Source organism: Ursus americanus, chromosome 5 (genome assembly GCF_024610735.1).
Source record: "Ursus americanus isolate L20-20 chromosome 5, mUrsAme1.1.p, whole genome shotgun sequence".
Classification (NCBI taxonomy): domain Eukaryota; kingdom Metazoa; phylum Chordata; class Mammalia; order Carnivora; family Ursidae; genus Ursus; species Ursus americanus.
The window spans coordinates 79,981,616-80,006,251 of NC_142131.1; the positions used below are offsets into that span (position 1 = coordinate 79,981,616).

At 43.8% G+C, this 24,636-nt stretch overlaps 1 protein-coding gene across 1 annotated transcript; it reads right to left on the reverse strand.

Moving 5' to 3' along the window:
• Positions 1 to 603: 603 nt before the first annotated feature.
• Positions 604 to 24,398, reverse strand: PGBD2 (piggyBac transposable element derived 2). The gene is made up of 3 exons (XM_045779062.2): positions 24,260 to 24,398; positions 12,366 to 12,427; positions 604 to 3,516 (listed from the first exon to the last, which is right to left on the reverse strand). Exons 2-3 carry the CDS (start codon positions 12,380 to 12,382, stop codon positions 1,731 to 1,733), a joined length of 1,803 nt encoding a protein of 600 aa, XP_045635018.2. The 5' UTR covers positions 12,383 to 12,427; positions 24,260 to 24,398; the 3' UTR covers positions 604 to 1,730.
• Between the last annotated feature and the right edge of the window lie 238 nt (positions 24,399 to 24,636).

Consider the following 24,636-nt stretch of genomic DNA (forward strand, 5'->3'; position numbering starts at 1 on the left):
AAGGCCATTTGCTGGCACCTGCAGGGTCTTCTGTCCTTGGAGAGGCAATATACCCTCTTCCAAACGTACTCCAGGAAGGGGAACACTAACTGGGATTCTACTGAAGAAAGGATCTGTCCTTTCTTCCTCCTTTTAAATATTTACATCACTATGGACTAAACATCTGCTTTACTTTACAGTAATGAACAGGTTTGAAGATTTTTGATAGACCTTATCAAATTGCCTTCAGAAATGATGTACAGATTTACACTCCCTTAGGTACTGCATGAGTCTACCACCTTTCTACACCTACACCAACAGCAACAGTGTATAAGTAACAATTGCATTTGGTGAAAAAAAAGATACCTAGTAATTGCTTTTATTTGAATTTTATTGCCAACAGAGTGGAGCCTCTTACATATATCGACTATTCATTTGTTCTTATCTTCCATCATTTTCTATAGCATTGCACATTTTACCCTTGCCATGTCTGTATGTGATCTTTATTTCCTGAGGACATTACTATAAATGTAATAACTTATTTTATTTATTTATTTATTTAATTTATTTATTTATTTATTTATTTATTTATTTATTTATTTATTTATTTCAGAGAGAGCGGAAGCAGGAGGCAGAGACAGGGAGAGGGAGAAGCAGGTTCCTACTGAGCAGGGAGCCTGATGTGGGGTTCAATCCCAGGACTCTGGGATCATGACCTGAGCCGAAGGCAGATGCTTATCTGACTGAGCCACCCAGGTGCCCCTAAATGTAATAACTTAGAATATATTTTCTCTATTTGCATCTTAACTTTGGTAACGAATGTCAATGTTAATTTTGTACAGCTGAACATACTGATGTGCCCCTCTTAAATTTGTGCTGTTGAAGAAAGTTCTTTCCCAAATAAAGAGAAGACACTCAACATGCTTTCTTTGATTTTTGATAGGTTCAAATTTTTACATGTATTTCTTTTATTCTTCTGGAATATATTCCACTATTTTCCAACATAAAATATTTTTTATGTTTCAATACTTAACCTCAAATTTCGGGAATTTATATGAGTAGAATTAAAATCACTGGGGAAATATATACATATGTATATTTATAAATGATGCAAACCGTCGTTTTTTTGGAGGGGGCAGATTCCTATCTCACACTAGTTATAAAAATGGATTCTGTAAGGATATACTTGAATTAGGAAAGTATTTTTATCAAGAAAATACAAACTCTACAAATCTAACCCTCTGGATAAATACAAGGCAGATTATCTATCCCTGGACAGTTTGCTAGTGTTAAAGTGAAATAGATATGATAAAATATCCTTTATCATATTAATACCATACTATTGCCCTTAGATTATAATCAACAGCATACAATTATAAAACGTTTTTACTATTCATGGAAGTTTTTCTACGTTTTTGGCTATATTTGACTTCCAAGACTCAGCTACAACCCAAAGCAAGACTTTTATTTAAATAAAAAGGGGCCCATCATTGAAATAAATAATAGCATAATCTAGATATTTATAAGCATCTATAATTACCAATATAAATATTAATTTACGTTACACGTAGGCATCACAGAAGACAATAAAAAGATAACTGTAATGGAGATGGGGGGAAATACAAAAGCAAATTACTAGGGATTCAGGTCTCTATTTTCCAATACAAAACCAAGTGCTCCATGTACTCTATGTAATTAGCTTGTAAACATCTCACAAACCAGTATCCCCAGGCTCCCCCTGCCATTGTGCGTCACCGGATATGGTACTCCCTGAAGCACTTGGCATGGACACCCTTCTGGCATTTCTCACAGCGGGTGTTGGTCTGTGAGTGGCAGAGGGCACACCGGGTCCTCTTGTCCTGGTGGACTATCCAGTGCCCGATCATGTCAAAGCGGCTCTCCGTCTCTAGCCGCCTGCTTCGCCTCCCCTGGGAGGACATGTCAGCGTTGCTCTCCAGGTACACACAGGCCACGTACCTCCGGAAGGCCAGGAGGTCCACCTGGGCATCATGGCTGCAGATTGTGTGCAGCTGCCAGGCATTATTGAGGGCCGCATCGATGACATAGCCAATGAAGCTCGAGTACCACTTCATGCCCCGGATCTTCACCTTGTACTTGGCAATGTTCTGGTCCATCCGACTGACGCCCCCCACCTTCTCCTGGTACAGCTTCACCAGGGACGGCTGATGGACCTGGGTCCGCGTCTTGGCTGCTCCTGAATGATGGCTGGTGAGCCCCACAGGCTCTATGCCCACAGCATTGGAGCAGATGTTGACCACACTACTGTCATGCCAGCGGCACACGATAATCTCCTCACTCTCATCAACTTTATAGTCAAATGAACCCCTCTTCATTTTCTTGAGTTCTTTGGGATCTTTGAGGGGACACCGCTCAGTCCTGTACTCACGAACAGTTCCTGTGGCCTTCACCCCCTTTTTCCTCAAAATGGACATGAGTTTGACACTTGTGAAAACCTTGTCAAAAAATATGTGGTAAGGCAGACAGCCACGCTCCTGAAGCGCATCCACAAACTTGACCACCATACTGCCTCCCAGGTCCAGGCCCCTGTGGGATTTGGTGAAGAGCGTGCCCTGGGAGGGCTCGAACCACACCAGATAGCCCCTGCTGGTCGTCCCACACCAGATCTTGTAGCCCAGCCGCATGGGCTTCCCTGCAGACAGCTGCTTGGATCCCCGGTGCCCAAAGTACTCACACATGGACTCGCCAAAGCTGTAGAACTCCTCCAAGGGCGCGTGCTTCTGGAAATTGCAATTCATCCGCACAATGAGAGGCCTGACTTTGGCAAACCGATCGCTTTCATCGAGCTCAGTGTTATCTGCAAAGTGCAGGTAGGAGAAGATCAGTTCGAACCTGTCCCTTCTAATCGCATCAGCCACAAGATGATGATGTGAATCAGGGGACGTTTCCCAAAACATCCTTCTCCTTGGATAGGATATATACCCACTTAAAATCAAAATGCCCAAAACACACTTTAATTCCTGGGCTGTGAGCCCGAGGTTGACATTTTTCTGCCAGGCATAACGATTGGTCTCATTGACAATGAAATTAATTGTTCCTTCATCAAAAAACAACTCGAAGAGGCCTACAGGACTCAGTTCCTGGCTTTTGAGGTCCTCCATGTGAGGATCCGATGCACTCCAAGGGCCGAAGTCGGGTCGGATGTCCCTTCTGGTCCAAACGCGCTGAGGTTCCACTGCTGCCTTCTGCCTCTTCACGGCCGGCTGCCGCTGCAGGCCATCCTCCTCCTCCTCCTCCTCCTCCTCCTCCTCCTCCTCGGTGCCGGAGTCCTCAGGCACAACAGAGGCATGCAGGATGCTGCCTGGCAGGTGGGAGCCTCGCTGGCCATCTTCGTCACCCGAGTCCTCATCAGTGAAGTCCCCTGAGGCATTGTCGGGTGGCGCAATGAAGATCTCCTCCCTGCTGTGGCTGGACTCCTCCTCCTCCAGTGCATTCAGAACCTCCAGCAGCTTCGTCGACTTTGGCTTTGAACCGGCACCTCTCCCAACAGTGGAGCTGCTGCAACGACAGGAAACAAGATGTGGACAGGCCGCACAGGAGATGGTGTGTCCGCAGAAAACCCTGTGAGAGGGCTGCCTGAGCGGAGGGCGCGCCCCCTGCAGAGCACCTGAGCTTGAACAGCATCTCAGACCTAGCACCAGCAGGCCCAGGGCCAGCTAAGGGACTTTTTCAGACCAGCACAGATTATTCTTTCAAGTGCAGAAGTATTTTAAGGGGGGGCATTCTAAAGAGACATTCCATTCTTCATTCCTTCTTAAAGTGTTTTGAATAGAGGACTGCCTCTAGTCCTAAGTCCACGTGCCACTGTCATCCCCAGGTAAGACTAACCACCACCAGGGAGCCTGGGCTGCTGATGTGACACCCACTCATGTCCTCTGACTCAGTGGCCCCAGCAGCTCTACTTTCACCCCTCAGTCTTCCCTGGGTCTTCCCTTGCCCTTATTAATTTAGCAATTGTAAGTTTCCTCTTTCCCAAGTTCTCGAACTCTCCCTACTTGAACTCTCACTACCCCTATTCAGGACCTGAACAGATTCAGACAGATTTTCAGATGGTTCCCTCAATATCAGACATCTTACTATACCCTAGCTGCAACTCAGAAGCCCAACAGACTCAGGAAACATGGAAACTCCTGCTAGCCTAACTCTCCCTGCACAGGTGGGCATGAACTGGATGACAAGAGACACTTCTATTTCATGAGCACCAACCATGAGGAGGCACTTCCCAGGGACTGGCAGTGGGCACACTCCACTCCCGACCTGCACAGGAATTGTTCTAACGGGAGGAGGAAGAGGATGTTCAACAAACAAGGAGCTATGCAGGATGGCATCAGGTTGTGAAAGGGGCCATCCTGGATAAGGGACAGAGAATATAGCGAAAAGAGTAGGACTGGAGTTGCTATTTTAGATGGATGATGAGTGAAGGCTGACAACGTGGGTGGCCAAAGAGAGTGAGGCTTGCAGACAACCAGGGACAGGGCGTCCCAGGCACAGAGAAAGAACTGCAGGTACAAGGCCCTGAGCCCAAAGGGACTTGCTATCTGTAAACAGCAAGGAGGCTTCAGAGATAATAGGAGGAGAGCAGAGCCCAGGCCACCAGGACCAGGGCCCCCAAGGCTCTAGAGGCCTCATGACGATACTCAGTTGTGTCCCTCTAGAGTGGGATGTGGGATGGAGCAAGGTCTGCTGCCCTGTGCCACTCCAGCCCAACCTCCTCATGAGAAGAATTTCAAACCAGAGGGAGGACATAGGCTTTACGACAGAGGTGATTTCTCTGCAGACCTGCCCCTGGACTTTGGAGTTCAGACGCATCAGAGACTCACTCCAACCTCACGTCCTGGACACTGACTCCATCAGCCTCTGTGCTAGAAGCTATGGCACAGGAGATCTGACCTCAGGGGAAGTAGGGTATTTCTCATGGTCTGTGGGCCAGGAAGGGAGCCCAGCATCAAGGAGAGAAAACCTGAAGCTCTTCCCACGGACCTCAGACTGAGCAGTTCTCGGGGGACAGTAGCCATCTTCACAAGCCCCCCAGCCTCTCCTGGTTTGTAGCAGCAGATGCAGGCCGTCACAGCCAGGGCTTCCACCAGTCTTACCACCTAAGCTGCTGTTTGCACCCCTGCCTCCAAACACCCTCTGCACATGGCTGTTCAGACTCCTGGAGAAGGGGAGGAGGAGTTAAGATGAAGGAGTAGCAGGGGGATCCTGTGCTTTCCTCACCCCTCGAACACAGCTACATAAATATCAAATCATTCTGAACACCCAAGAAATCAACCTGAGGACTGAAACAACAAAGGGAACAACTGGAGGGAGAAAAGACGCTACACTGTGGAAGGTAGGAGGTGTGGAGACAGGATTTGGGAGAGGAAAGAATCGTGGGTGGTGGGGAGGGAGCCCTGATCAGGGAGAGAGGAGTGAGCGAGAGCACGTGAGAGTACATGCGGAGGGCACTGCACAAGAAAAACACTTTCCCAAAACCACTGAGGGAAGAAAACGAGAGGGGCTGATTATAGCACGTTTTTAGAAGCAGTGGAGCTCAAATAGTGAAGTTTTAGAAGCCCACGCCATCACTAGGATGGAGCCGGCCAGCAGAGAGGTGCTCCCGTGGAGGAGGGCAGAAGCCCGGACGGCGTGGTCTGAGGATCCCTTGGGTCCCCCGGGAGAGACGGATGCTCTTTTTGGAGTACATCTGGAAGAGGTAGCACTGCCTCTCCAGCGACAAAACAGCCATCAGACACACTGAGCTGCCTGTTGGCACAGGAGCAGAGGCAGCTGCTGAGTACAGCTAACCTGGACATCAGCTTTTCCACTGTGCTTTACCATGAACTCAAGCCCTGCATGTTCAGGTGACTGCCCTTCAGGGACAAAGCGGCACCAGCCGCAGTGTGGCTGGACACTCCCCCAGAGGATTTGTGCGGGTCCATGCTGCACTAGATCCCTACAATTTGGAGTTTTGAAACCCAGCCAGCATGAGTGAGATAAAACAGGAGCACCGTGCCACTGGATGGGCTAACAGCTTGGACACAGACAGGCTGAAGGTAGGGATCTGAGGGAAGCCGGGGACAAAATGAGGGGAGATTGTTCCCTCTTCTGTGAGGGCTTCCAGGGAACAGAGGGTGGGGTGACGCATTTTTATCCGCCCCCACCCCAGTCAGCACTGACGGACTTCAGTGAGGAGTACAGCACACACAGTGTAGGCTTCAGACACTTACACCAAGCCCACCCTTGTAAGCTCTGCAGGTGCTTCTTCACTAGGGCAAGTGTGACAGAGACAGAGCAGTAGCTGGGCCTCTCCCCCAGAAAACCAGCAGAGACTCCCCACACCCAAGTCTACCAACCATAGCGTGATACAAAATCAGTTCTAGTGGGTACTGGATCCAGCCTTTTTTTGTTTTTTAAAGATTTTATTTATTTATTTGGGCGGGGGGAGCACAAGCAGGGGGAGGGACAGAGGGAGAAGCAGACGCCCCACTGAATGGGGAGCCTGACATGGAGCTTGATCCCAGAACTCTGAGATCATGACCTGAGCCGAAGGTAGATGCTTAACTGACTGAGCCACCCAGGTGCCCCTGGATTTAGCCTTTTTAACAAGGAGACCACAGCACCCCTAGTTAAGACTCACCACACACTGGAACTGGACAAGGGTCAAACACTCCTCACTGAAGGTAGGGTGAAACACTGCAGAGGACTGACCTGAGGGAAGGAGCAGCCAAAACACTGCAGCAGAGTGCACACACCAGAAATACTTCCTGAAGTCCCAGGCCCTGGTCAGTATATGACCTCTTCTTTTCTTTTTCCCTGACCTCTTGATACAGTCATTACTCCCATGAGGAGGAAACAAAAAGGCTAACACACAGAAGACAGAGACTTAGGCAAAATACCAAGGGGGAAGAAATCATACCAAAAGAAAAACAAGAAAAGGTCACAGCCAGGGATCTACTCAAAACAGATCTAAGTAATATACCTGACCCAGATTTTAAAACAATAATCATAAGGATACTAGCTGAGCTTGAGAAAAGTATAGAAGATACCATAGAATCCTGTACCACAGAGATAAGTCCTAAAAACTAGTCAGTCTGAAATAAAAAATGCTATAACCAAGATGCAAAACTGATTGTATGTAATGACCACAAGGATGGAAGAATCAGAAGAATGAATAAGTGATATAAAAAATAAAATTATGGAAAATAATGAAGCTGAAAAGAAGAGGAAAAGAAAAATATTACATCACAAATGTAGACTTACAGAACTCATAAAGTGACATCATAAAACATAACAACATTCATATCATAGGAGTCCCAGAAGAAGAAAGAGAAACAGGGCAGGAGGTTTACTTGAGGAAATTATAGCTGAAAAACCTCCCTAAAGTGGTGAAGGAAACAGACATCCAAATCCAAGACGCACAGAGAACTCAGACCAAAATCAACAAAAGCAATGCAACACCCAGGTATATTGCAGTAAAATTTGCAAAATATAGAGATAAGGAAAACATCCTGAGAACAGCAAGGGAAAAGAAGTCCCTAAATTACAAGGAAACACAAATAAGATTAGCAGATCTATCCACAGAAACTTAACAGGCCAGAAGAGAGATGTATGATATATTCAACGTGCTGAATGGGAAAAATATGCAGCCAAAAATACTTTATCCAGCAAGGCTATCATCATTCAGAATATTAGGAGAGATAAAGAGTTTCTCAGACAAACAAAAACTAAAGGAGTTCATGACCACTAAATCAACCCTGCAAGAAATAAAAAGGGGGCACTCTGAGAGGGAAAGAAAGACCACAGGCAACAAAGACAGGATAGGAACAGAGAAAATCTACAGGAACAGTCACTTGACGATTAACACAATGGCACTAAATTCATATCTATCAATACTCACTCTGAATGTAAACAAACTAAATGCTCCCATCAATAGACACAGGGTACCAGAATGGATAAAAAAAAAAAAAAAAAAACCAAGATTCATCTCTATGCTGCCTACAAGAAACTCATTTTAGACCTAAAGACACTTGTAGATTGAAAGTGAGGGGATGGAGATCAAAAAAAAAAAAAAAAAAAAAAAAAGCCAGAGTAGCCATACTTATATCAGACAAACTAGATTTTAAACTAAAGACTGCAACAAGAGATGAAGAAAGACACTGTGATATAATAAACGGGTCTATCCAACAATAACATCTAACGATTGTATATATTTATGCCCCCAAAATTGGAATAGCCAAATATAAAAATCAATTAATAACAAACTTAATTAAAGTCATCAATAATAATATAGTAATATTAGGGGACTTTAACACCCCACTTACAGCAATAGATCATCTAAGCAGAAAATCAACAAGGAAACAATGGCTTTAAATAATAAACTGGACCAGATGGACTTAACAGATATATTCAGAACATTTCATTCGAAAGCACCAGAATATACATTCTTTTTGAGTGCACATGGAACATCTCCAGAAGAGACCAGACACTGGGTCACAAATAAGGCCTCAACAAATACAAAAAGACTGATATCATATCATGCATATTTTCTCACCACAACGCTATGAAACTTGAAGTCAACCACAAGAAAAAGTGTGGAAAAACCACATAAACATGGAGGTTAAAGAACACCATACTAAAGAATGAATGGGTTAATTAGAAAATAAAGAAGGAATAAAAAAAAATACATGGAAGCAAATGAAAATGAAAATAGGACAGTCCAAAATTTTTGGCATGCAGCATAAGCAGTCCTAAGAGGGAACTATACTGCAACACAGCCTTACCTCAAGAAGCAAGAAAAGTCTCAAATATACAACCTAACCTTACACCTAAAGGAGCTAGAAAACGAACAGGAAGCAGAAGTGAAGTAATAAAGATTAGGGCAAAAATAAATGATATAAAAAAAGAAAAACCCAGTAGAACAGATAAGTGAAACTAGGAGCTCGTTCTTTGAAAGAATTAATTAATAAGATTGATAAACCCCTAGCCAGACTTACCAAAAAGAGACAGAGAGAGAGAGAGAGAGAGAGAGAGAAAGGACCCAAATAAACAAAATCACAAATGCAAGAGTAGAGATAACAACCAATACCACAGAAGTACAATTATGAGAACATTATGAAAACTAATATGCCAACCAACTGGGCAATCTGGAAGAAATGGATAAATTCCTAGAAATATATAAACTACCAAAAGTGAATCAGGAAGAAACAGAAAATGTGAACAGACCCATAACCAGCAAATAAATTAAATTGGTAATCAAAACTCTCCCAACAAATGAAAGTCAGGGCCATCTGGATTCTCAGGGAAATTCTACCAAACATTTAAGGAAGAGTTAATACCCATTCTTCTCAAATTGCTCCAAAAAATAAAAATGGAAGAAAACCTTCCAAACTCATTCTATCAGGCCAGGATTACCTTGATTCCAAAACCAGAGAAAGAGCCCAATGAGGACAATATCCCTGATGAACATAGATGCAAAAATTCTCAACAACATACTAGCAAACTGAATCCAACACTACACTAAAAGAATCATTCAGCATAATCAAGTGAGATTTATTCCTGGGCTACAAGGATTGTCTGACATCTGCAAATCAATCAACATGACACACCACATTAATGAAAGAAAGGTAAGAACCATATGATCCTCTCAATAGATGCAGAAAAAATATTTGAGAGAGTACAACATCCATGCTTGATGAAAACCCTCCACAAAGTCGGGATAGAGGGAACATACCTCAACATCATAAAGGCCGTGTATGAAAGACTCACAGCTAACATCATCCTCAATGGGGACAAACAGAGCTTTTCTTCCAGGGTCAGGAACAAAACAGGGATGTCCACTCTCACCACTGTTATTTAAAATAGTACCGGAAGTAAGGAGGGCACGTATTGCATGGTGCACTGGGTGTTATACACAACTAATGAATCATCGAGCCTTACATCGGAAACCGGGGATGTACTGTATGGTGACTAACATAATAAAAAATCATTAAAAAAAATAATAAAAAATAAATAAATAAAATAAAATAGTACCGGAGGTCCTAGCCTCAGCAGACAACAATAACAACAAAAGGCACTCAAATCCACAGAGAAGTCAAACTTTCACTCTTAGCAGACAACACCCATAAGACTCCAGCAAAAAATTGCTAGAACTGATACACAAATTCAGTAAAGTTGCAAGATACAAAATCAATGTAGAAATCTCTTGCATTTCTATACACCAATAATGAAGCAGCAGAAAGAGAAAAAGAATTGATCCCATTTACCAAAACATTCACCAAAACAATCAGATACCTAGGAATAAACCTAACCAAAGAGGTAAAAGATCTGTACTCTGAAAACTACAGAACACTTATGAAAGAAATTGAGGAAGACACAAAGAAATGGGAAAACATTCTATGCTCATGGATTGGAAGAATAAATGCGAAAATGTCTACATTACCTAGAGCAAACTATACATTTAATGTAATCCCTAGCAAAATACTAGAGGTATTTTTCACAGAGCTAGAACAAACAACAATAAGATTTGTACGGAACCTATGACCCCCGAATAGCCAAAGCAATCTTGAAAAACAAAACCAAAGCTGGAGGCATCACAATCCTGGACTTTAAACTATATTATAAAGGGGTAATCATCAAGACAGCATGGTATCAGCACAAAAACAGACACACTGATCTTTGGAACAGAACAGAGACCCAGAAATGGACGCAGCCCTATGTGGTCAACTAATCTTTGCCAAAGCAGGAAAGAATATCCAATGGAAAAAGGACAGTCTCTTCAACAAATGGTGCTGGGAAAGCTGGACAGCCACATGTGGAAGAATGAAACTGGACCACCTTCTTACACCATATACAAAAATAGACTCAAAATGGATAAAAGACCAAAATGTGAGACAGGAATCCATCAAAATCTTAGAGGAAAACATAGGCACCAATCTCTTTGAAGTTGCCCTACCAATTTCTTACTAGATACGTTGCCAGAGACAAGAGAGAGAAAAGCAAAAATAAACTATTGGGACTTCATCAAGATCAAAAGCTTTTGCACAGTGAAGGAAACAATCAACAAACTAAAAGGCAACCTACAGATGGGAGAAGATATCTACAAATGACATATCTGATAAAGGGTTAGTATCCAAAATCTATAATGAACTTGTCAAACTCAATACCCTAAAATGAAATAATCCAGTTAAGAAATGGGCAGAAGACATGAATAGACATTCTTCCAAAGAAGGCATCCAGATGGCTAACAGACACATGAAAAAATGCTCAACAGCATTCATCATCAAGGAAATACAAATCAAAATCATGAGATTCTACCTTGTATCTGTCATAATGGCTAAAAATAACAACACCAGGAACAACAGATGTTGGCGAGGAGGCAGAGAAAGGGGAACCCCCTTGCACTGCTGGTGGGAATGCAAATTGGTGCAGCCTCTCTGGAAAACAGTATGGAGGTTCCTCAAAAGTGAAAAATTGAACTACCCTATAATCCAGCAATTGGACTACTAGGTATTTACCCAAAGGATAGAAAAATACTGATCTGAAGGGGCACATGCACTCCAATGTTTATAGCAGCACTATCAACAATAGCAAAACTATGAAAAGAGTCCAGATGTCCATGGACTGATGAATGGATAAAGATGTGGTGTGCAATGGAATATTACTCAGCCTTCAAAACGAATGATAGCTTCTCATTTGCAGTGATGTGGGCAGAACTAGACAGTATTATGTATGCTAAGCCAAGTCAGTCAGTCAAAGAGAAATACCATAGGATTTCACTCATATATGGCATTTAAGGAAAAAAACAACAGATGACTACAAAGGAAGGAACTAAAAAAAATGAGGGGGAGGTATACCACAGGAGATTATTATAGAGAACAAACAGGCTTGCTGGAGGGGAGGTGGCCAGGGACAGTCTATATGCGTAATGGGTATTAAGGAGGGTACTTGTTGTGATGAGCACTGGGTGTTATAGGTAAGTGATGAATCACTAAATTCTACTCCTGAACCAATATTACAGTATATGTTAACTAGAATTTAAATAAAAACTTGAAACAAACAAACAAACACTCATTGAGTGGCAAAGCTTTCAGGGACTAAGGCAGCCCACCAGCAACCATCTTGTGCATTAAAAGATGAGGAAGGGGTGCCTGAGTGGTGCAGTCAGTTAAGCGACCAACTGTTGGTTTTAGCTTGGTCCTGATCTCAGGGTCGTGAGATCGAGCCCTACATTAGGCTCTGTGCTCAGCCTGGAGTGTGTTCTCCCTCTCCCTCTGCCCCTCCCGCTAGGGCTAAAAGTGTCAAGGGCTTGGCCTTTCAAAAATAGAGGAGTAAGTACTTGCATAAAGCCTTTTATCAAACACATTTACCTTGAAGGTGAAGCCATGATGAACTCGGAACACAGAGTTGTCTGTATGTGCAGTCAAAGAATCTGTAAGACAACAGAAGATGATTTTTAAAAATCCTATCTTAATTAGCAAGGCAACAGGACCTTCTCCACCATTTAAGGGAAAAAACATCTCTAGCTTAAGGTTCACGAGCAACCAGAGTGGGATGGATTGAGTACACACAGGAGATGGTGTCTAGTCAACTGGCTAATCAGAGGGAAAAACAATGAGCTCTCTACCTCACACCAAAATATATTGTAGGGCAAAGTTTTTCACCATCAGAGCTACTGGCATGTGGGCTGGATGAGTCTTTGCTGTGGGGGGCTGTCCTGTGTATTATGGGATGTTTAATAGCTTTCCAGACCTCTACCCACCAGATACCATTAGAACACGATCCCCTAATTGTGGAAATCAAAAATGTTTCTAGACATTGCCATGTGTCCCATGGGGGACAAAACTGCACCGGTTGACAACTATTATTCTGTATCAAGACTACCAACAGAACCTATTGTAATAATGGAAATATTTTCTATCGATGCTGCCCAATATGGCAGCCATGAGCCACATGTGGTTATTAAACATCTGATATATATGGCTAGTGTGACTGAGAAAGTGAATTTTTAATTTTATGTAATTTCAATTAATTTTAATGAAAATAGTCACATATGCTTGGCCAGTGGGCACCGTATTAGACATTGAAGTCCTAGATGTATAAAGAACTATGAAACAACATTCTCTTAACAACCAGCAGATCAAAGAAAAATTAAAGGGGAAATTGAAAAGTATCTTGAGGTGCACATGGGTGGCATTCAGACTCCTGATTTTGGCTCAGGTCATGATCTCAGGATCATGAGACTGAGCCCCACGTCAGGCTCTGCACTGAGTGTGGACCCTGCTTAAGATTCTCTCTCCCTTTCCCTCCACCCACTCGTGTGCTCTCTTTCTCAAATAAATAAGTAAATAAATAGTATTTTGTAAAAAATGAAAAAGAAAACACAACATACCAAAACATTTAGGTCGCAGCAGAAGATTTCTAGGAGAGAAGCTTAATATTATAAACACATACATAAAGAAAACAGAATGATCCCAAATAAAAAACTTAACTTTATACCTCAAGGTACTATAAGAAGAATAGATGAATGGATAAAGAAGAAGTGGTATATATATACAATGGAATATTATTCAGCCATAAAAAAGAATGAAATCTTGTCATTTGCAACAACATGGATGGAGCTAGAGAGTATTATGCTAAGTGAAACAAGTGAGTCAGAGAAAGACAAAGACCATATGATTTCATTCATATGTGTAATTTAAGAAACAAAAAATGAGCAAAGGAAGAAAAAGAGAGAGAAATCAAGAAATGACTCTTAACTCTAGTGAACAAACTGATGGCTACTAAAAGGGAGGTGGGTGGAGGGATGGGTAAAATAGGGGACGGGGATTAAGGAGTGCACTTATGATGAGCACAGAGTAATGTATGGAATTGCTGAATCACTATATTGTACACCTGAAACTATTATACCACTGTATATTAACTATACTGGAATTTAAAATTAAATTTAAAAATTTTTAAAAGAATAACCTAAGCCCAAAGTTAGCAGCAGAAAAGAAAGCGGAGCAAAATAAGTAAAATAGCGAACAGAAAAATAATAGGTGAGATTAACAAAACTAAGAATTAGTTTTTTGAGAAGATGAACAAAACTGACAAATTTCTAGCCACAGTATCCAAGAAATAAAGAGAACCCAAATCAACAAAATTATAAATGAAAGAGGAGAAACTATAACTGATACTACAGAAACAAAGGATCATAGGGGCTACTAAGAATGATTATTGATTATATGCCAACAAACTGGACAACCTAGAAAAAGTTGATAAATGCTCAGAAATACACAATCCACCAAGACTGAATCAGGAGAAACAGAAAATTTGAACAGTCCAATTACTAGTAGAAAGAATCAGTAACACAAACTCTCCCAACCAAAAAAAACCAAACAATAAAACAAAAACAAAAAGCAAAAACCCAACACCAAATGCACTCACTGGTGAATTTTACAAAACATTTAAAGAATAATTAATGCCAGTTCTTCTCAAATTCATCCAAAAACAAAAAAAACAAAAAAAACCAAGGAGAAGGAACACCCCAAACTCATAAGATGAACATTACCCCAATACCAAAGCCTGGTAAGGACATGACAAGAAAAGAATGGAATGTAAGGACAGTTCAAAAGACAAATACAGAGGAGGTGATGTCAGCAGATGGTGGAGCTCCAGGCCTCAATCCCCATGGAAATGCAAGTTAACAACCATATATGAACCTGAATACCTTTGTGAGAACTCTAGAGACCACTTGATGGTGTAGGACCCAGGCCAACAGAAAAATAGGATGGGATTCTATTTAAAAGGGTAGAAAACTTCATGGCATTTTGGGCATAGACGGATCTCTCCCTCGTCAGATCAGGCACAACTAGGGTAAATACAGCGACTCCTCCCTTGGGACGGAAATCAGAGTAGACTATGAGTCCAACATTCTGGCTTGCCGGGGGGCTGCCTCAGGGATAGATTTCTGCCTCGTCAGACTTGGAGCACTGATGGGAATGGCAGCAGTCTGGAGGTTACTGAAAATGTAGGCAGGTGTCACAGTATACCAGAGCTCTCGAAATTCTTCAGTTTTACATGAAGATGCCAGGGAGAGAGAAAGATTATACACTTCTGAGAAGAAATTAGGGACAAGCTACTCATCGAAATAGAGACAATTAAAAGTACACACTCAAGTCCACAGAATGCATCACCAGAAAATGCTGGTGAGGTTCCAAACTTCTAGGTGGGCTGACTGCTGACATATTCCCCTGAACAAAGCCAGTCCATAAAGACTGAGAGAGGAGGCTGTTTTTGTTTTGTTTTGTTTTGTTTTTTGAATGGCCAAATCTCAACAGACCATGAGCATACAGAGAAACTGGGAAACACGGCCCAATGACAGAAACAAAATAAAACTCCAGAAATGGATCCTAAAGAAAGGCAGACTGCGGAATTTCTTGAAGAATTCAAAACAATTTGTTAAAGATGTTCAATGAGCTAAAAGAGAACACAGAGAGACACAATATCAGGAAATGCATGAACAAAATGAGAATATTGACAAAAGACAGAAACCATAAAAAAGAAGCAAACAAATTCTGGAGTAGAAAAATACAATAATTGAGCCAGCATTATCCTGATACTGGAGCCAGACAAAGATACTAGAAGAAAACTAAAGACCCATACCCTTGATGAATATTGATCCTCAAGAAAATATTATCAGCAAAGTAAATTCAATAGTACATTGAAAGGATTATATACCACAACAAAGTGGGATTTATTTCTGGAATGCAAGAATAGTTCAACATGAGAAAAAAAATCAACCGGTGTAATATACCGTGTCAACAGAATGAAAGGTAAAAGCCATATGTTCACATCAAATAATGCAGAAAAAGCATTTAACAAGATTCAACATTCTTTTATTATAAAAACTCTTAATAAAGTAGGAATAAAAGGAAACCAACTCAACATAATAAAGACCAAATATGGGGGGGAAAATCACAGCTAATATACAAAATAGTGAAAGACTGAAAGCTTTTCCTCTAAAAACAGTATCAAGATAAAATTGTTTCCTCTGGCCTTTCTATTAAACATAGTACTATAAGTCTTAGCCAGAGCCATTAGGCAGGAAAAAGAAATAAAAGGAATCCGGACTGGAAAGAAGGAAGTAGAATTATCTGTTTGCAGATAACAAGATCTTTTTTTTTTTTTAAGATTTTATTTATTTATTCGACAGAGAGAGAGACAGCCAGCGAGAGAGGGAACATAAGCAGGGGGAGTGGGAGAGGAAGAAGCAGGCTCATAGCGGAAGAGCCTGATGCGGGGCTCGATCCCATAACGCCGGGATCACGCCCTAAGCCGAAGGCAGACGCTTAACCGCTGTGCCACCCAGGCGCCCCAGATAACATGATCTTATATGTAGAAATTCTAAAGATTAAAAAAAAAAGAAGAATAAACAAGTTCAACAAAGTTGCAGAAATCAAAATCAAGACACCAAGAATCAGTTGCATTTCTATACATTAACAATGAACAATTTGAAGTGGAAATTAGGAACACAAATCCATTTACCATAGCACTGAAAAGAATAAATATTTAGGAAGAATCCTAACCAAAGATGTGAAAGAACTGTGCACTGAAAATGACAAAACATAAAGTAATTTTTTAAAACACACACACACAAAAATAGAAAGATACCTTGCATTCATGGGTTGGTAGACTTAAAATTGCTAAAAACTCAATACTACCCAAAGTAATCAACGGATTCAATGCAATCTCTATCAAAATCCCAATAGCACTATTTTTTCCAGAAATAGAAAAACCCATTCTAAAATCATTTGGTATCAAAGTACCCCAAATAGCCAAAATAATTTTGGAAAGGAAGAACAAAGTTGGAGAATTCACACTTCCTCATTTCAATACATATTACAAAGGTAAAGAAGTTGAAACAGTGGTATAAAGACAGATATAGAGACCAGTGAATTATAACAGAGCCAGAAATAAACCCTCGTGTATATGGTCAGGTAATCTTCAAAAAGGATGTAAAAACTACTCAATAGGGAAAGGACAGTCTCTAACAAACGGTGTTGAAAAAACTGGGTATGTACGTGCAAAGGAATAAAGGTGGGCTCTCTCACCTTACATCATATACAAAGATTAACTCAAAATGTATCAAAGACCGAAACATATAAAATTCTTCAAAGAAAACATAGGGAAAAGATTCACAGTATTGAATCTGGCAATGATTTCTTTCTTTTTCTTTTCTCTTCTTCTTCCCTCCCTTTCTTTCCCTCCCTCCCTCCCTCCTTCCCTCCCCCTTCCCCCCACAAAAGTGACAGGTTTCAATATACCTCTTTCACTGATTAATGATCAAGCAGACAAAATTACTGAGAACTGAACAGCAGAACTGACATGCTGAGTCAATCCTAAATAAATAGCAGTGATGTGAACAAGACAGCAGAACAGAAAGTCCCCATTTGTGGCTCCCTACACAGTGATTTTGGCGGCCAACCATGGAAAAAGTGCTTTTGTAGGAGCTTTGGGATCCAGGTAGGAGGCTACAAAACCTGGGTGAACCCCAAGACTAAGGAGCGCTTCTCTGAAAAGACAGGCCAGCACTCTGCTGGCAAGCTCACCAAGCGCGATCTGGCCTACAATCCAAAGTAGACCCAACTCTCTAAGGACTCAGCTCCAGGCCCGCTTGGCCCTACTGCAAACAGTGCCAAGAAGCTCAGGAAGAGCCACACTGCACACAGCCTAGTAATAAGACTGCCAGCCTGGGACCAGACTATGGACCCCAAGGCAGCTCTAGCCCTGCCCTTAGTCCTGCTCACCCAGCAAGCCGGCAATCCCCACCCATGCCTCTGGTATTAGCCCTGCCAACGTCAGTGTCAGCTATAGACCCTTAGGGAGCCCTGAGACTTGGTGTCAGCCTCTCTCTGTCAGTCTAGGGGAAGCCCAGGGAACCAGGAGGAGACACACCTGTCTAAGACCCCAGTGGCAGACCTGCTCACCTCAGACCCAGCTGTGGACCCTGATGGAGAGCTGTGACCTGGCTCCAGCCCTGCTTGGAATGTGCTCCTAATGGGAGTCATGTCTACCTGGGGAACCAGCAGGAACCACCTCTGTCTGCAGAAAGTATTAACCATAAAGAAAATGATGGATAAATGACACCACGTTTAAACTAAGGATTTTTTGGTTCATCAGGAGAAACTCATAATATATATAAAAAGTTACTTGTAACAAATACAAGGATTAGTATCTAGGAGATATAAAGAATTTAAGACATATAAAGAAATCACAGGAACAATTAAGAAAAACACAATCAACACAGCAGGGAAATGGGCAAAAGGATACCAGGAGGCACCTCTCAAAGGAAATACAAACAGCACACAAACATGAAAAGATAGTCAAACTCATTGCTATTTAGGAAATAAAAATTTTAACCACGATTGAGATGTCACTTCACATATACCAGATTGGCATTTTTTTTTTTTTTTTTTTTTTTTAGTTTCAGAGGTAGAGTTTAGTGGTTCATCTGTTGCTGATTACATCACATGCCCTCCTTAATGTCCTTCATTCAGTTACCCCCACACCTCCACCCACCCTCCCCTCCAGCAACCCTCAGTTTGTTTCCTAGACTCAAGAGTCTCTCCTGGTTTGTCTCCCTCTCCGATTTTTGTCTTATTTTATTTTCCCCTCCCTTCCCCTGTGATCCTGTTCTGTTTCTTAAATTCCACATATGAGTGAAATCGTACAATATTTGCCTTCCTCTGACGACTTCACCTAGGATAATACCCTCTAGCTCTATCCACATCATTGTAAATGGTAAGATTTCATTCTTTTTGATGGTTGAATAATATTCCTACATATATACACCACCTCTTCTTTATCCATTCATCTGTTGATGGACATCTGGGCTCTTTCCATAGTTTGGCTATTGTGGACATGGCTGCTATAAACACTGGGGTGCAAGGGCCCCTTTGAATCACTCAGTTTGTATCCTTTGGATAAATACGTAGTAGTGCAATTGTTGGGTCACAGGGTAGCTCTAGTTCACGTTTTGAGGAACACCCATACTGTTTTCCAGAGTGGCTGCACCAGCTTGCATTCTAGGTTGGCAAAAATCTTAAAGACAGACATTATCAAGTGTTGGAGAGATCAGTGAGTAGTATTAGAAGGCCCGTACTGCTGAAATGAGTGTAAACAACGCATTAGTATCTACCAAAGTTGGACACACCCAAACCCACCCAGCAATCCGCCCCAGGTATTTAGGTCTTCTCAGCCTTAGCACCGGCACCTGGAGCTGAACAATTCCTTAGTGTGTGGGAAGAGGTGGGGAGGCTCCTTAGCAGCACCATGGGCCTCTACCGGTTAGTACAGCAGCTCCCCACCTGCCAGGTGTGACAACCAAAGGTGTCTCCCTGTCTCCTCCACACCTGTTTTTCCCTCCCCATGCCACCCCACCCTATTTGATGACCCGGGCTCTAGTGGAACTACCGTATCTATGCACCAGGAGACCAGGACAAGAATGCCCACTCCAATCCTGTCTATTTACAGTAGCAGAGACCAGAGACAGCCCAGATGGCCATCACTGGAATGGGTGCAATAGAATACGACAGAGAAAGTGAACAAAGAACATCAGCCACACGCACCCCTGAATGAATTGCAAAAATACCCTGAGCAAAACACCCCAGAAAGCTTGCTATATGCTTCATTTTACAAGGACCAAAAAGGTAAACAAAACTAATATATATTATAATATATATACATTAAGTATATAGAATATAAACTAACATAAACAAAACTAATAATCTGCAAACACATACATCCACAGGGTAAAACTATAAAGAAAAGCAAGGAAATGATTAAAAGGAACTTCAGGATAGTGGTTAACCTCTGGAGAGAAAAGATGCAATTGGAGCAGACACACACAGGATTTCTAAGGTTTTAGTAAAAGGTTCTATTTCTTAAACTGAGTGGGATACTCAAAGTTGTTTCATCATTCCTGTTCATACGCATTTTATCTACATTTTTGCACGCTCACACATGCACACACGAAGGCACTGGGATACTTGCGTACACGTAAGCAAATGCTACTGAGGTGACCTGCTCAGCGTCCCTCAGGAGGACAGTGGTCTGCGGGGATGAGGGAGTGGCAGGCAGGAAGTGTTCGTCTGGGGTGTTCCAGAACACATGTATCGTGCACAGCAGGTGGAAGAAAACTAGAAAACAGTCATCTCCCCACTCCACGGTCTCATGAAAACATCTCCTTACAGAATCCTTACTTCTCCCCGCCCGGCCTGCCCACATCGCAGCTTGTGCAACAGTGTCTCTCACCACCGCACCTCCTCCTCTGCTCTTCTTGACGCTGCCTGTAACGTCCCCTCAGCTCTTCAGAAAAGCTCACTGCCCAGCCAGCCCACAAGATGCAGCATCCTGGAAACGAGCCTCCACAGGCCCTCAGGGAATCTGAGTACTGACTATGACCTCTGCGGGGCTCCCACCTCCCTTCCCTTCACCTCCCTTGCCTTCTGACCTTCCTGGGCACTCAGGCAGGCGGGCTGTAGACGCTACGTGTCTGAAGAGTGGGAGACAGACCTGGTCCTTCAAACCCTCTCCCCACTTCCCATTCATAAGTCAGTGGCCTGGTAAGAATGTAGATGACAGGAGCCACCAGTGGTAAGCTCTGTGACTATAGGCAAGTCACTGACCTTGTCTGTGCCCTCGTGTCACCTATGAAACGGGATCTTTGAGGTACCAATCCTGGTAGGGTTGTTGTCCTGTGAAGCACACACAGCAGGCCCAAGCGTTAGCTATCATTTCAGATCCCCAACCCCTCACCCACAATTCTCACTAGTCAAAAATGCTGGGAAAACTGAACATGTCTTCAAAATTTAGCAACAAACTCTGGCAGCAAAATCTAAAATGATGGGAGGCTCTTTGCAATGTCTATTTCTATTACTAACTGTAAATATCCATACATTTTGCTGCAGAAATTCTGTGTTTGATTAGAGGTGCTTTAGTATGACTTTGGTAAAATTCAAACATATCTGGCCCTGATTTGGGGTCAGAGAGTGTGACCCATGCTACCATTTCAGCCACACCCACCTTAGCAGTTCAACTCAATACCTTTTTCTCCGTTGTGCCCCAGGCGGTCCTCCTCCATTCACCAGCACTCAGTGACAGCCTCCACCCACTCACTGTGACACGCGCCCATTCTCACACCCTGCTGAGAACCTCCCCAGGTCACAATTGCATGGGTCCTGGAATTAGGTCAAGGCCACCCACCAGCCTGGTCCCCAGGGCTTCCCCACCCAGCCCCTGCCTGGGCTTGCTGGGCAACGTCCTTCTCCAAGTCAAGGGTTCCTGGCCTATGGCTTTCACCTTGATTACCGCACGATGACCTCACCATGTGCCCCATGGCCAGGCAGTTGCAGAGTTTATTTACCTTTATGTCCCCAGAAGCCAGCACAGCTCCTGGCAGGCACCCAGTGAATACTCACACCACAGAGCAAACTGCCGTAGTTCAGGGAACCCCACCCACCTCCTCCTCCATCAGGCCTTCTTTTCCATTTCACCTTCTAACTTTGAGTCAGCTCTTTAGACTAGAACTAGGAACGCCTGATATGTGATTGACCCTAACCAAAATATATTTGTGAAGAGTCTCTGAAACCATGCACAGGAAATGGAGAGTAGGAGAGAGTCTGTCCATGGAGTCAGTTAATGCAGTGGATTCAACCAGGACGGGAAGGGAAGCTAAGCAGGAAGGGCAGCAAAAGCCACTTTTCCCTTTCAATGCCCTCTCGAGGCTCTCCATCCCTTCCGTGGGGCTCCCTCTTGCCCTACCTGACAGCACCCACAGAGAAATGGAACGAGGGTATGCAGTGGCCCTATATGCTAAGCGAATTCCCAGCAACAACGTTCACATAGAGGCTGCTGAGCAACCATACGAAGTACCCCATCACTTCCTCATTCATCTGGCCAACATCACAAGTGTCTACCAGGTGCTAAGCACGTATGTATAAAACTGCCACTTTAACAGGCTACCCAGGAGAGAAGGCGGTAGAGATCAGGGTCTGCAAAACAGGACCTGGACCTCGTTAGGGAGGTCACAGAACACTGCCCTAAGGAAAGGATGACTAGGTGAAGATCTGCAGGAAGAGTAAGAATTCCCTGAGTACACAGGGAACAGAATCCTGGGAAGGGGAAGAGCAAACAAGGAAAACCGCAAAGCCAGTCATAGCAGAGCAGGGAACCTGTAGGAGAGGGTACAAGAGGCTGGACCAGCCATTTCAGGGCCTTGAGGGCACCATTAAGAAGGCTTACCTTTGTCCTACAGCACAAGGAAATTTAATTTATTTTTGCATCTTTGATTTTAAGTTTTTATTTTAATTCTAGTTAACATACAGTGTTATGTGAGTTTCACATATACAATAGAGTGATTCAATAATTCTGTATATCACCTGATGCTCATTACAAGTGCTCTCCTTAATCCCCATCACCTATTTAACCCATGCCCCCACCTTGTTCCCTCTGGTAACCATCACTTTGTTTTCTTTATGCTCTGTATCTTAATTTCTCTCTCTCTCTCTCTCTTTTTTAGTAAAGGGAAATTTAAAAAATTTACAGGCTGAGTATGACACAATCACTTGTACATTTTAATAAGCTTAGTCTGACTGTGGTGTGGACAACTGAGTGAGGGCACCAAAGCAAGCACAGGGAGACGAAAGGCAGGGTGGTGGTTCCCATGGAGAAAAGTGGGCCAGCCCAGGGAAGAGTGGAAAAGGAAACCAAATCTGGATCGACTGGGGGTAGGGAAAGAGCTCATCAGGGTGGCCTTGCCCAGCATGGCTGAGTGGCTAGGGCAGGGTGGTACCATTCACAGAATCTGAGGGCACTAGAACAGGACCAGATATGAGTTCAAGCTGAGATATGCTCATATTGAGGCGGAAATGCTTTTGAGATAGCCCTATCGTGTAGGCCACAGGTTATAAGTCTGGAACAGAGAAATGGCCTGGGCTGGAATCATAAACGAGTGAGTTTTCTGAGGATTTGTGGTATGCTCAAAACCACAAGAATTCTTGAAGCCACAAGAGCTCACCCAGGGAAAATGCCCAGACTGAAAGAGAAGATGGCCAAGGAGGGCATCTTCAGACATATCAGGACAGAAGAAGGTAGGCCTGAGAAGTAGGAGGAGAACCAGGATAGGCTGATGGGCTAGGACTAGGTGGGTCAAGGCACAGAGGGTGACCACCAGTGCCAAAGCTGCCCAGAGGCCCTGCTGGACATTATTGGGCCTGGCATGGAGGAAGAAAAGACCCTTTGATTTGAGACCTGGTGCTTCCAAGGCCACTCTGAAGGGTCTTGGGGGGATAAAAGGGCCTCCACTGTTTAAAATGTAAATTTTTCAAAAAAATAAATAAATAAATAAATAAAATAAAATGTAAATTTTTCCAATGAGATAAGACAATTACATCCAACTAAATCCTGACTTGGATCCTATACCACAGAGAGGAAATGGGTGAGAGGTGCAGACCAATCTGAATAAAATCTGTAGATGTTAGTGTCCTAGTTTTCCCGTTCTGTTAAATTCGATGTTAACATTTGGGGAGTCTAAGTGAATAAAATGTGAGAATACTTTGTCCTAGTTTCTAAACTTTTTTTTTAATTCTGAAATTATTTCAAAAAGAAATTTTTAAAAAAATAATACATTTTATAAATGTAAATGCCTCAAAGTTGAGCCACGTGCAAAACGGCTCCGGAGAAGCCTTTGTGAGACAGCGGCCCCCTCCCCTCCTCTCCCCAACACATCAAACGGAAAAAGGGGAAAGGAAAACAAAAGACACTCCGCAATCACAGAAGCGGGCAGAAGCTGCAGAAACGCCAGACATGCCCTGCACCCAGCACGTTGCAGAGCCGCCCCTTCCCTGAGGATGCGTGGCACGAGCTCTGCACCCCACCAGGCCCCACCACAACCCCGGCTCCGCCCACAGGTCCCGGCCAGGGGTCCCCCCGCGCATCCTGCGTCAGAGCACCCTGGCTGCCCGAAGGTTTTCGGGTCACCCGGGCTGAGTCCGCACCGCCCCCGGCCCGAGTCCCCGCCTGGCAGCGGGAGCCTCCGTTCGGCCCCAGCAGCTCTGCGCGTAGCAGCCCATTGTCCCCGCACCAGTCCCTCCCGCCCATCCTCCGCGCGCGGCACCGAGGGCCAATGCCTTGGGCACCGTTGAGAAAACGCAACGCCAGGCCCTGCCTCTCACATAGCCAAACCAGGACAGGTCAGCGACTCCCGGGGGCGGGCGCCTACCTGCGCGCTGGGCAGCCGAAGTCTCGCAGAGCTGCCCGGGACCCAGCGGGCTACAACGAACCTGGAGCGCCCGGCCGCGCCAGCCTGGGGCGTCGCGGCCGCGCAACGTCCGGCACGAGAGCGCTAGCAGCGCCGGGGCTCGCCTTCTGCGTCCCGCCCCGGCCACGCCCCCGACCACGCCCCCGACCCGAGCAACCACAGAGAGGCCGGGGCCTCCGCGGAGCCTAGAGGGAACTGGAAAGTACCTCCGGGGGCTGGTCAGAGCGGCTGAAGTGTCCGCAGAATTGCCGGCCAGCTCCGCTCACCTTGCTCCCTCCCATGTTCGCTTAGACAACGTCTGTTGCTCCTACTCACAAGGGCACGAAGCCTTTTTTCTC